General features: G+C 34.0%; 1 protein-coding gene across 3 annotated transcripts in view; it reads right to left on the reverse strand.

Annotated features, from left to right (window-relative positions):
• Positions 1–8,801, reverse strand: part of LOC149078971 (cell adhesion molecule Dscam1-like) — a 114,795-nt gene extending 105,994 nt beyond the window's left edge. For all 3 annotated transcript variants that reach the window (XM_089241205.1, XM_089241204.1, XM_089241206.1), the window contains exon 1: positions 8,079–8,801. In XM_089241205.1, the coding sequence (XP_089097331.1) occupies positions 8,079–8,148 (70 nt within the window). In that variant the 5' untranslated portion in view covers positions 8,149–8,801. The remainder of the gene's footprint in view (positions 1–8,078) is intronic.
• Between the last annotated feature and the right edge of the window lie 6,306 nt (positions 8,802–15,107).

The raw sequence follows: 15,107 nt of genomic DNA on the forward strand, positions 1-15,107 counted from the left end.
ATCATCTTTTTTTATCCAACAGTGATTTATTTTTGGTATAAATAGAGGGAACGCTGGACATTCGCATGTACTGTTCATGAAGACAGAATGAATTCTATTCGATGCTCTTCAGGTACAGTCGTCCAGCGGTATTCGCGGGGTTACGTTCCGGGGATGACCGCGAATAACCCAAACCATGATATTAGGCATCTCGTTTTTATCTACTTTGCGTGACAGAAGTAGAAGGGGGCACCTATTGATTCTCGGTGATGCTTTTTTTAAAGAACACCATAATGTCTGTTAGCCGTTAGTTGATTAATGACGGCCGTAGTATAGCAGTTATACGATACATAACTTGCATATCTTTTTCATAGCACCCACAGAGAAAAAGCCCTTTCTACGTGAGAGACGTGAACCCAGGAGTATAAAGTAGCAGATGTAGCTACAACAACAGCTGATAGAATTTGGAGTTCTTGTTTCTTAATATTAATTTGATTGTAGATTCATCGACGCCATAATAACGGACACAACAGCAATGAAACTAACCTTTTTTCATTAGTTCGAATTTTCTTTGTAAGTTTTTCACTATAAGAAACATTTAAACAACAGTCTTTTAGAAATATTTTTAGAAGCACCTAGAAAAATCTTCAAGAGTGGTTTCTAAAACGTTCATTCAAACCCGCAAAACAACGCAATTTTGTTCCGATACCATAATTATCACTTCAACGGTGTTTTCCAGGAACCTGGAGAAAAAGCCACAAATATGAAATCCGCGAATACTGAGAGCCGACTGTATATTTTAATCTATTGCTATTCATTGACATAAAGAATGCCTCTGACTTAAAGTACGCAGTGAACTGATTGGTATTCGTTTTAGTACTACTATATCTATCTTACTCCGGAAAAACAGTATCCATACAATTCACATTTACATAACATCTTGTTTTTATTCGAAAACCGATTGAGTTGTTGGGAAATGCACAATCAAGTAATTGATATCTCTGATCTGTATAGAAATAAATATATTCAAAATAAATATTTGAAAAGAAAAAAATATATATTTATATAATGGTGTATAAATTATAGTTCTACAAAAATGTGACAAAAAACCCCTTCCACTCTCTAGAACAGTATTTCCCAAAATGGGAGATATCGCTCAGGGGCGATAATACTATTCAAGGGTTGATAATAGCTTGATCCACGATTGGGGCTAAGGATTGAAATAAAGGGGCGATTCGAGAAGGAGAGGAAAAGATAAGTTTTCGTAAACTTGGATCCTGTTCCCAAGGGAACCTTTATACGTGCGTATTGGGGAAAAAACTAATATACACACCTAGGGTATATACAGGATGCATAAGTAACAGGGCGTATGACATTTTTCCGGTGAACCGTCGATAGGGGCATAATTCCTGTTAGAAAAAGTATCGAAATATTACGTGTAGTAACTCAGATATGTCAGTCATGTTGCAAGGTATTGTAAAGTTATTAAAATAAAAATGTTAACTTTTTAAACGGACACTGAACTGAACCCAACCCAACTGAATTGAAAACCCAATTATAAAGTATTTGCTTTATCTCTCACGTTTGTCAAGTCCCTACGTTTCTGAGTGCAATATTCGTTGAGATATTCGAATTCAAAAAAATCAAAAAAAACTCAGGAAAATTGGGACAAACTGCACCAAATATCAGTAAAACGATTTTCCCGCATTAGTTAGTGAACGATAGTAGCGAATTGAAGGATAAACATATATCCTATTGAACTAAAGTAATTTCATATATAAATAGCGAAAGAAAATCGAAAATTAATAAACAAAATAACTAATTTTAAATGTCCTAATCTGTATTAGAATTTTGACCTGATAGGGCATAAATGAGAATACGTTCAATATATCTAATACGTTACAATGGATGTTTTGCCTTCGAAAATTTTTTTTTAGACAATTTTTTTTTAAAGACATTAGACACGTCAGCAATGCTTTAGTATGAAAATCAAACACGTTCATAATATCTTAATATTTCAACTTTCATAATGTACGGGGTGATTATAAAGAAACTATCCCGACATATGGGCCCCTAACTATCATACAATTCACAGAAACTGAATGAAATTTTGGCATAAGGTATTTTGAGGTATGCGCTCAAGAATGATATGGAAAACAACAGTGTCACTCTAACAGTTACGGTTACAGTAAGAAAATTTCGAAAATCTCAAATGGCAACACCAAGTTTTTTGTATTGGAATGCGATCTCCATTGTGAAAAACCCTAAATAGCGTTGGAATGGCACCTGTATCACGAAAATCCCCGGAGCTAGGCAAGGAAAAAGTAAAAAGGACTTTGCCGTGCACCAGAGCATTAATGTTCGTTTCATTCGTCACACCGTTTCTTCGGCTGAGATCCCAGCCTGATTAGTCAAGCAAGTTAGTCCTCCACAAGGTCATGTGGAAAATTTGTGAAACACAATAAAATGTTTTATTTTATGCTGCTTCTCTGTCCTTATTGGTTGTCCTCACTTTTAGCCTATCTACCGCCGGTGATTTTCATGCTACAGTTGCCGTTCGAACGCTATTTAGGGTTTTTCACAATGGAGATCGCATTCCAATACCAAAAACTTGGTGTTGCCATTTGATATTTTCGAAATTTTCTCACTGCAACCGTAACTGTTAGAGTGACACTGTTGTTTTCCATATCATTCTTGAGCGCATACCTCAAAATACCTTATGCCCAAATTTCATTTAGTTTCTGTGAATGGTATGATAGTTAGGGGCCCATATGTCGGGATAGTTTTTTTATAATCACCCTGTACAATGTAGTTTCTAAATATTTTTGATTTTCTTCTATTATTTAAATTAAAGTACATCTATGGCTCACAAAACTTTGTGATTTGATACTATTTGAATCCATATGTTTTATGAGCATCTTTTTTTCATTCACCTCGTTGGGCAATTTGTCTGTTGTGGTCTTTGTGTTTGTATTTGAATTTTTGCTTACTGTATTTATTATCCATTGACGACCCTTGCGTATGCAGAAAATATGAGCAGAATTCAGTAATTTAACATTATTTAGATGGAACTGTTTATTCTTATTTCTTTATATTCGTCTCCTGAATTGAAACAATGAATTAAATTTTCAATTATATCATCCCTCCTGGAAAACTCTTTCTTCGAACTTATATTAGAAACTCACAAAAACGTTTTCTCCTTTTGTGTTCCATTTCTTTATATACCTGAAGCAGTTTTATTAATTTATTTTGCTAATGAATGGAAATTATTCTGTAGTGAATAAGAGACTTTCCTAACGCTGATTCAAAATCTGTTTCATTAAGAAGGAATTCTGGTCATGCCATGAATTCCTTTTCCTCTTCGCATTCCGGCGTTTCAATATTGATATATGTGTAATGCAAAATACATGAATAAATATTGAAATGCACTGAAGGATCTGAGTATTCATGATAAACTGGCTGGAAAAAAATAATTCAAAATCGAATGGATATAAAATATTTCAATTCCGTAGCCGCTGAATCTTTTATTAATTTATTATCCTGTTCATAACAGTATTGATAAATACTTGATCGAACTGAGATTATTGTTGATATAGGAGGGGTTTTTTTAAAAAATTAAAATATATAGGATTTTTCAGAAACTTATTGATTTTCAGTATTACTAGGTCATCATCATTTAAGTAGTATATTATTCGAGGGCCATTGTTTTGAAATATTTAACATGAGTGCGGCCGGACTAAACTTTATACCGAAAGGGCCACTGGCAATCATTCTGACTTCTGCTTCTTTTTTAGTGTAATATATCTGATCACACTAAATTTTTACAATAAAAAATAACAAGTATTATCCCAGATGGTTAGAAACATCAGAAAATAACCAGAGGGTGTTTTCAAGAAATTTGCGTTTTCTTAAGCATACAGGGTCTCCATAATATGACTTTCCAACTATAAATATGAAAAATTAGAGGGCAACTGTGGCGAAGATTTACCATGAAAAATATAGATAAACATTGCATTTACATCACATCGTACATTATTGCTCCATTTTGATGATGGTCATCACGGTCTTTTTTATTCACTTTATTTAGTTGTTAGCGCACGCTATGGATAAAACACTATTATGCCACAGTAAATTTGCACTATCGAGGACAAACTAGGGCACTGTTAAAATTTTTATACTACAAATTAACTTATGAAGAATATACAATTAAAGAAAAAATACATCTTTGTCTTTCTTTTTCATCAGTATTATCTGATTCAGACCAGTCACTTCCGGAATCACTATTTTTTCTTTCGGGCAAATGTAGCAGAGAATCATGACTTCCGTTGTCATACTTTGCATCCGAGTCTCCTCAGACTCGGATTTATTGTCCGAAATATCATTCAGCACCGATAAAATTTAACTATTTTGTTCTAATGCAACCTTCTTCTAAGAGCCATTTCTACACACTGTGAATGAACTTCTGTTTTCTAGGAAGCTTTCAAAGCATATGGCGGTGCGAAGAGTTATTGAATGTATAAATAAAACAAAAACTGAGCTTGCCAGGGGAACGATCAGAAAAAAGTTTCCTCAAATTTGATGTTAGTAGTATAGTAGATATATATATATATATATATATATTTATTTATTTATATATTATTTCGTTCTTTATATATATACTATACTACTTCTGAAATTTATGGTGCCAGGACGAATTCGCAAGCATATTTCTACTAGAGGCAAAAACCTACGGTAAAATCTTTGTCAAATTAGTCCTAGTGTACATTATAAAATGAATATGTTACGGAAAATAAACGATCACAATTATGATGTATTTTTCCTGTAGCAATCTGTTCGAAAATCCCTAAGGGGAATTATAGTACCCCCCCCCCCCTAATTTAGGAAATTACATACAACAAATATTTTCGAGAATCCCGTTTGAGAATTCCTTATTTTCACGTAAGTTATAGCATATATTTTAATAATTAGAAACAGGAGCAAGTTAGATACTATTAGCTTGATGCTGCGCAAAAATGCGCTCATTAAATGGCTATCCGTGACTCGCGCTGGTTTATCTCATAGATGTGTTGGCCGTTACTCTAGTTCCTATTACTGGCAGCGAGAGAGACAATTAACTTTATTTGTTCGTAATAACGTTCTAAACTTTCATATGCTCACATAACCATGTGTAACTTCGCCTTCATCTCTTACATTTGGGTTTCACGCTTCGCAGAAATTTCGGACGGGAAGCAAAGAGGGAGACGTAGCGCGGATATAGGATGGCTCAGGGAGAAACATAGATAATAAACATTCGTTAACGTGCTCGACAAGTTAGTTACTTTGCCGTAATTTACTCCGTGCTAATTTATTTTCACTTCAGGATACCCCATATAATCCTTTTTCATTCTTTCTAATCCACTCTCACTCAACACCAATGCAAGTTACAAAATGAAAACCTATATACGGGGTATTTAAGGAAAAAATAACCAAACAAAAAACATCGTCAAAATGAAAGGACATTTCTCCGATCCGTTTATGGTTCACATGAGTTCATATGCCAGCATATTCAAATGGACTCTAATACTAACATCCTAAATGACAGGACAATAGTAAACTTGTACGGATAGAACATCGATATACTCTACTTGTATTTTTATTGATGATGATAGCATGAATATTTATATTTTATTACTTGTATATTGGTTAATTTATTAGTGTAATATACGGTTATCGAGATTATTCATCAATCTCAAATGATCATACAAGATAAGATTGGATATTTTATAAAAGAGAGTTATTCGAATTTCACTATCGCCTTTTACGTGAAATAAAGCGAAAAATTTTGCAGAATGTAAAAAAAAAGAGATATGAAAAAAAAATTATCGATGCAGTACATCTACAGTCAATTCACGATAAGTCGAACTCCGATACTTCAAATATCTATTTAAGTCGAAGTTTTCACTCAACTCCAGAACTTTCTCCATTTTTCAGTGTTAAAATTTTATCTTTACACGAAATTCTCTTCCTTTAAGTAGAGGTATTCACGATTAAGAGAAATTGAAAAAAAATATAGCATTTAACAATAGAATTTAGCATTTCGCAATAGAATTTAGCATTTGGCAATAGAATTTAGCAGATTAACTGGTCTGCTTGCTAAAAGCGAATGACTTTCTCATGAAACAAAGACAAAAAGAGAAAGATAGTCAGAAATCACTACATTTTTGGGCAGAAAATGAATTTTTACACAGTTTATTCATAATTTGTTTCATTTATACGAGTATCATGCACGCATCCGTCTCCATAATACAGTATACACATCTAGTTTATTTCAACATTCCCATTGAATAATTTAATATGGTTAACTTAGAATATCTTATCTTTTTAAATTTCTTCAACTCCACTAGTTTGATATATTTTTACTAATACGATATTCGTGAATAACAATTGTTATTTTAATGAATCTTTTTTTTCCACTCTGAAATCGGAATATTGAATATAAGTCGAACTAACCATAACTCGAAGTTTTCTCGACCAGTGCACGCTCGACTGAGATATGAATGTATTTGATTCAGAATTCAAATTTTTAGAATTCACATTAGATTTCAAATTTTCTCCCAGGATTATTGAGAGCATACGTATCAAAGTTCATTTAGGAAGATGCTTATTTTAATATTATATAAGTTCATATACTTCATTGTTATTTAATAATGAAAGATTAAGTTGTTCGCTCGTTTTGATTTGAATTTGAAACGTAATGTACTTAACAGTTCGGCAATACGTCTTAAGAGTCCAAACTCATTCTATTGTTGACGATACGTATGTGTAGAATATGCGTACAATATCACAATCGTATTTCTTATATCACAATGTTATTCAATTCGATTACCCGTTCGTGAATCATTCCGACAGAAACGTAATGCTATCGGAAATGAAATATAGAAAATAGACACAAATGAGGAAAGTGGTTTATAATATCGACAAATATGAAATTACATCGATAATTTTATTCCCATATGCTGTGTAAGGATACAATAAACTTATACCGAACAGACATAAAAATTTCCATCCTATATTTATCAAGTTGAATAAGTAATATCCATGTCAGTCGGTTTTTGCGAGATTGATCAATATCGTTGTGTCGTGTAATAAACAAAAGAGGACTAACTGCGTTTCGTAGAAGTCTAACGTATAAAAAAACAACAAGAGATTTACATTGTTTTTATTCATTTCAGTCAATAAATCTTACGAAGAAAAGATTGTTACGGTTTCAGTAATTTTAATAAAGCATAACCTTTTTTTTTGCGGGTATGGTTGCGACAGAACAAAATCGTCCACAGAAGGATGACTGCATGTGAGAGGATTGTTATTGAACAGTTGAAAAAAAGATAATAATACGTAGTCATTTTTTGGCCGTAAAAGAGGGGTGATCGTCAAGAGGGGTTTAACTGTAATGATTTGATTAAATAAACACACATGAATGATTTTTTTTTCCTTTTTCAGCTTATGTATAAAAATAAGTATAAACGACGAATATATCATAATTAAATTTAGATACCATATATATGTATTTTGTTGGCAATCTCCTTTATGTAACTTTCATTTCTGTATTTTTATAAATGAAACTCATTTAATAACTTTTGTGTCACTGAAAATCTCTACTGTTTATTTTGGAAGCAAATTTAATGCTGCAAGAAATATTCATAAAACGTTGCTCTATCCACTACTAATCATGTAATTGTGAGGTCTCAATTTTCCTCTCTTAAAATATTTTTAGTTTGTCTCGGCATTCATCAATGAATACTACATCTGGTGGAATGTGAAATATAATCGGTTAAAAAATAATATTTGCAACACTAAAAACCATTATTTATTTTGACATCCCCCCCTCAAAAAAGTAATAATAATTCGAATGCATATGTTGCCAACGATGGGAGAAACAGCATTAGTTACTTCTGGTTCCATATGGATTAGATACCTTAATTTTTATTCATGGAATTAATTGAAACACGCAAAAGAATACGATGATTTTTTTGATTTTTTCTATCATCTTTGACATATCTGTGATCTTACAAATTAAAATTATTTTCCAATATTACCGTTATATAGAAAAATCGTCTTACCTGTTTCGGTATAGCATATGAAATTGAATATGAAAAGGCTCAGTATAGTAATATCCGTCATTCGAAACATCCTGCACTATCCTGTTCATTCCTCGAAAGCACACAGTGTCAAACACAATTAATAACTTTTTTGAACATCCTGGAACTTTTCATATGAGAAATATGAGAATTAAACTGGTGCTGAATATTTTCAGGAAACTTGACGAAAGAGAGTGAATTCATAATACAATAGCCATTTTCAAAGCATGATCCGCTTGTTCAAAGTACCCTTTGTTTATAAATACGATTTATATGGATATATGTTTTAATTATGTTGATAACAATTACGTTGAATTTCTTCAGTAACAGATGTTTTTCTAGAAGAGTGAAATTATAAATGTTAAATTCGGTGAATATTATTTAATGTTTTCTTTTCTCAGTACGTTTCTTCTCTCATCGATGCTTTTTTAATTGTTATGTTGAGTAAAACAAGAGTGTTTGTTGAAAGATGAGCAATGGATTCGTATAATTTTTTTGATGGGTTTATACACCGTAAAAACACCACCACACAAAGCTCCTTTATATATGATTTCTCAGTCTTTCGCACAAACACGTGATACTATTATTGTAGCGACGTATAGGGAAGGGAGCGTTCATCTCATTTTGTCGACTTTCCTCCTGTACTTCCTCGTAGATATCTGTCCCGTGTGGTCAGAGCGAATGCCACCACGATTCTGAGAACGTTCGAACTTTCGGCAGCCGTAAGAACATGTGGCGCTTTTATTCTTCGTGCGCCTGCGTCTGGGCCGATCAATTGCTTAACCGATACCCGTCCACGTTGGATTTTCATTGCTGTTCTTTGCTGGGTAATGAAGAACTATTTTTGAACGTTGCCTTGTGCTCACCAAACGGTGGGATGTAGTGAGTTGTAAGCAAATTGGGTATCTGAGATCCTGGTGACCGATAACACGATTTTCTGCACTTTTATTCAACTGAGTAACCCATAAAAAATAGCTAATCATATTATTGATATAATGTTTTTTACCCGAAAACCGTTAATTATTTTTTTCGACATTAACGTATACACTTATTTTTTTTTTCAGTTTTTCAATCAAAACTCCTTGTTCAAATAGGGGAATGCAAGTTTATATTCGAAAGACTCGGAAATATATTTTTCTTTATTTGAAATATTGGATCATATTGTTATCGATTATTATACCTAAAAAATTTCAATTAACGGGTAACATACCTTTTAACATGGTGAATATGGTGAAAATTATGCTCTAATGAAAATATCATTACTGAATTTATTGTGGCACAATATTATAATTCAGATGAAAATATTTGAAAATTATTGAGAATGATTTTAGAATTAATAATAATGAAATTAATAATTAGTGAAAGAAAAAAATTCTTAATAATTTTCGTGATAAAATTTGAAATTAATGGAAAAATAATTCCAAAATTATCGGTGAAAATTTCAAAATAAAACAAAATTGAAATTTATTGAAAGAAATGATTTTCAGTGGGAATAAAACTGTTCAATAATTTAGGAAACCCTGGTTAATACGGGGGAATACTCCTGTCTGACTTGGCGGCCCGCGGGGTTCGGGAAAAATTTTAATTTTTGCCCACCACGTCTGAAAGCTTGAAGATCACTAAACCCTTTACCAGACAAATTAAGATTTTTATTAATTTTTCTAGTTACCGTAATTTCACACAACTATGGTCCAAAACAATACAATTTTCTATATTAATCATCACAACTTCTGTATTCAAGCTATTCAAAAAAATGTTTTTGCCGACATTGCCTGTACAGAGATTGAGCATTAATACCAAACATTTTTTTTAATTTCTTATGTAGCTCAAATATGGATTTTTTTTAAAGAAATTAAATTTTAGATCATAGTTGTGTTATGAAGTCCATCATATATTTCATGTTATAAATCGCTTACGAACCATAGTTGAGAGAATCTTCTTCGACTATATCATATATCCATCTTTATCTTCTTTGCTAGAAGATGAAAGGGGTTTTTGTTTTTTCTAACTCGATCCCTAAGGTTTTAAAAAAAGAGGGGTTCACACACACATAGAGAAATCCCACCGAGCCAAAACCACTGAAGCTCATCATGAAATTTAGTTAGAAGTTTCGTTTCATGACTATGAGAGGGTTTTTGGAAATTCGAATTCCAAAGGGATCATAAGGGACTTCAATAAGCAGGGGGGAAGGGTCGTATTAATTTCGTCAGTATTTTTGTATTGTAATGTAGTGATTCACTGAGAGGGATTTTCCAAAATTCAGCCCCCTTTAGGGGGGGGGGGTGTTCAAAGGTGATATGGAGTAATCATCACTGTGCCGAAATCACCAAAGCCATAAATATGAAGTTTAGTCAATATTGTATTTTATAATGTAAATACCCACTAAGACGGAATTTCTGAAAATTCATCCCCCAAGGGGATCACGAGGGGTTCAAATGTTACATTGGGGAAATACAAATACAAATACAACGCCACAACAGGCAAAATGCCCAACGAGGTGGCTGATAAAAAGATGCCCATAAAAATATGGATGTCATGTTTCAAAAATACAGCAACCCCATTAAAAATGCAATTAACACAAATTATAAACAATATATACACATGATAAAATATTATACAATGCCCATAAAGAATACTTATGGTTGTCTTATTCTAAGTATCGATAGCTTCTCGATTTACCCCAACATGTTTATCGTATTTCTTTTTAAACGTGTCAATTGTGTTACAATTTACTACCTCCGGGGGTAAGCTATTCCATTTATTAACAACCCTATTAGAGAAAAATTCCCTGCGACACCATAACCTTGCATTGTCCCTCACCAATCGATACTGGTGTCCCCTTGTAAAAGCAGTTGATTGGCGGTGTACTAAAAGTTCATGGTCCATCCTATCCATCCCATTGAAAATTTTGAACACTTCGATCATATCTCCTCGACACCTGCGTTCATCCAATGTAAACATATTCAAAAAATAGTAAGTAATTATCATATTACCAAATCCACACGAGCGAAGCTGAAGGTAACAGCTTGTGTTCCATAAAAATTCCTTGGACCATAGTAGAGAGCAAAGTAGAATTTTCTATTATTTTTCCTTTAATTATTTTTATACGCAAGCAACAGTAAAAATGTTCATTAAACACGTGCAAGTACTAAATTACCTGCAATACCGAACATCAATATCGCAGAACAGCTTGTTGTAGAAACTTGCAACCGAGAAAGTTTGCAGCTGACAAGATAACGTGAAACACGTAACCCCCAACTAACAGCTGATTCGCGGAAAATTATCGAGGAGAGGGCATCCTATCCACATCTCCATATTACACTATCTATGCTCTTTGCTTTAGCAATTAAATAGTTCACTAGATGTTGTTAGTATTTCGATTATCGATGTTTCAGTGAGCAAGGGTATTTGGACTACAAGTTGTGGCCTAGGACCATAGTTGTGCGAAACTATGTCATATATTTTCCCTTCTGATTCTTAAGTTTAGGAATGGTTTACCCGTATTTAACGCAGTTTTTTTTCACCCAAATTTCCGTTTATCGAACTCGAATATCCCAGCGAATATTTCACAAATGGATTTTTTTAGTGGGTACCAGGGCAAAAACTTTGTAATTGGGTTCTTGAACACAGGGTGTCTGTATAAAAAGTAATTTTTATTTTATTTTGATAGCTAACAACCCCTTGCAACATGAATGACATATATGAGTGTTGTAACATGAATGATGTTACATGAATGACATATATGAGTGCTGTAACATGAATGGCATATATGAGTGCTGTAACATGAATGGCATATATGAGTGCTGTAACATGAATGGCATATATGAGTACTGTAACATGAATGGCATATATGAGTGATGTAACATGAATGGCATATATGAGTGCTGTAACATGAATGGCATATATGAGTGCTGCACTTTATTTGGATGCTTTTTGCAATTGAAAGTATGCCTCCAGGATCAACGGTTCACCAGTAAAACAGCGTACGCCCTGTTACCTATGCATCCTGTAGAATGGTATATAGTAAAAAGCTTGGGAAGTTATGAAATACAATCTTGAAACCTCATAAATTATTTCATTTTTATCTATATAATTTTCTAATATAAGATTAAAACTGTTATTATTATTTTCCACACGATCCACACAAGTATATGCACTATCCCTACAACAAAAATTGTATATACAACAAAAATTGGTATTTTTTATTTGTATTTTACCATTAATATCATTTATTTTATTTAAAAACAAAATTGAAATTTAATCTCCCAATGAATAAACGGTCGAGAAAAGTTTTTTATACGTATATTTTTTTACTTTCTAGAAAGTAATTCAATTTTTCCTTGGACTGAAACAAGAAATCAAAATTTAAGAAATTTCGCTTTAGAAATATTTTATCTTCCAAATGTATTTCACGAATTGAATTGTACTTTATATTTTGTGTGTATAAATCCCAGATGTTTTTCTTCCCACACATACGATTATTACAAAGTATTTTATCATAAGTTATTTTTGAAATGCATATATTTGTATAGGTAAGGATATCAGTTTTTGTTTCAAGAATACTTGGTTTTTTCAAATAAAATTCATAAATTCCCTCCTCAATAGTTTTTGAAATTTAAAGGTTGTGTAGCAGCATCAATGGTTTTCACGGTGTGTGTGTATAGTTATCACTCAGAGGCGCATTTATATTTTTGCCGCGTGCGGGCTCTACACGAATTTCGCCACCCTCATGCTGATATAATTTTCTTGTCGACTCATTCCTCAGGTTTGACACCATGTGTCGTGGCCCGCTTAACCCACTCCCCTGTAAATACGCCTCTGTCTCTGAGTCACTATTTTTGTCACTCACATGCTTTCATACTCCTTCTTTTGTCACTCACATGCTTTCATACTCCTTCTTTTGTCACTCACATGCTTTTATGCTCCTTTTTTTGTCACTCATATGCTTGCGCATTCTTTAGGCCACTCATATATATGTTTGTGTTTTCTTTTGGTCACTCCCATGCTCACACAATTTTTATGTTACTCGTTTGGTCATTCACATATTTGTACACTCTTTTGGTCGTTTACATATTTGTACACTCTTTTGGTCATTCACATATTTGTACACTCTTTTGGTCATTCACATATTTGTACACTCTTTTGGTCATTCACATATTTGTACACTCTTTTGGTCATTCACATATTTGTACACTCTTTTGGGCACTCGCATTCGTGTACACAGTTTGGGTCACTCCCCTCTAATGCTCTCGCGCTCTCTAGGTCACGTTATGGGTTACTGCTAATGCTCACAACCGCTCTAATTCACTCTTTTCATTACTGTCATGCCTGCACACACTCTATCACTATTTTGGCCATTTACGTGCTTGCACACTCTTTTGTTTACATACTTACAAACTCTTTATAGAATACTTGTTTGGTAATTCGCTGACCAAGTTTCTCTTTGTCTAGCCAGAAGTAGCTCTATGGTTTTATCTCCAGTGAAGGGAGATCTACAAATTTTACGACCGCTCATTACTCAAACTCACCCCCCCCCCCGAACTTTTCGCATCACTGATGAAGTTAAACTGAAATTAACTACAGCCAATGAACACCCAACATACACTAGGATATAATTTGTTTAAAAAAATAGTGGACTCTCTTATCACTAGTGTCGATTGAATGCTGTCAGAATCTGAGATTGATTGCGCCAGCCACGCGTTTCAGGGTTTCAGTTAACTAACCCACACTCAGATTGACAGTATAATTCACGGCAATTTATGGTAAGTTATACCACGCACGCAAGTAAGTCTGATCGTTCTTACTATAACACATACTCTATGCCAGTATTTCCCAACCTGGGATGCGTACTTTGTAAGTGGTTTGTGGGAAAATTTTCATTTACTGCCATTGCAGTGAACGACATATTTTTTACTGTGCATTTTTTTAATTACACAAATACAGAGATATGTTTACATTTACAAACATCTATACAATAACATAAAGACATATAATGGTTTACAGAAAATTCACCGACAACAATTCACCGCCATACAATTCACCGCTGGAATATTCACAGCCGGAATATTCACCGCTAGGAAAATTTACCGACAACAGTTCGATGCGAGCTAGTTAGCGAGGGAGTGAGCGATTGAGTTACTGAGTCAAGTGTGTGAGTGAGTGAGTGATTGAGTAAGCAAGCGAGCTACTGAGTCCGTGAGTGACTAGGTCACTCGCTCAATCACTTGCTCACTGAGTCACTCGCTCAATCACTTGCTCACTGAGTCACTCGCTCAATCACTTGCTCACTGAGTCACTCGCTCAATCACTTGCTCACTGGGTCACTCGCTCAATCACTTACTCACTGGGTCACTCTCTCACTCGTTGGACCCAGTGTAGCTCTCTCACTCAGTCGCTGGACCCAGTGCAGCTCTCTCACTCACTCGCTGGACCCAGTGTAGCTCTCTCACTCACTCGCTGGACCCAGTGTAGCTCTCTCACTCACTCGCTGGACCCAGTAGTTCTCTCACTCCCTCGCTGGACCCAGTAGTTCTCTCACTCATTCGCTGGACTCATTAGCTTTCTCGCTCACGGACTGACATACTCGCTTATAGACTCAGTAACTCACTCCTTCCTCTCTCACTGACACAGTAATTCAACCGCTCACTCCCACGCTATCTGCCTCGCATCGAACTGTTGTCGGTGAATTGTTGGTCGGTGAATTGCTGGCGGTGAATTTTCCGGACACGAGATTCTAATGACTGGTATTTATTTATAGAAAATGTGAAGATATTGTTATTGGATCTTATGCTATTATATCTATGATTGATTGCATTACATAAATAGATTCATTATTTTTGGACGTTATGCCTATAACTCTTTAGGAATAACGTTTTATTTGTTTTCGGCACTTGATATAAATGTATCTAGATGAACCTCTATATTTCGTTTTTTTTCTAACCATTTATTGTTAAAAAATGAATATTTTATTAACCTATAAATGTAGTTTTGTCTTATAGTAAGGCTATGACA

This window comes from Pholcus phalangioides, unplaced genomic scaffold (genome assembly GCF_987345545.1).
Source record: "Pholcus phalangioides strain wild (caught in Gottingen) unplaced genomic scaffold, Ppha-v1.0 ptg000013l_1, whole genome shotgun sequence".
Taxonomy (NCBI): domain Eukaryota; kingdom Metazoa; phylum Arthropoda; class Arachnida; order Araneae; family Pholcidae; genus Pholcus; species Pholcus phalangioides.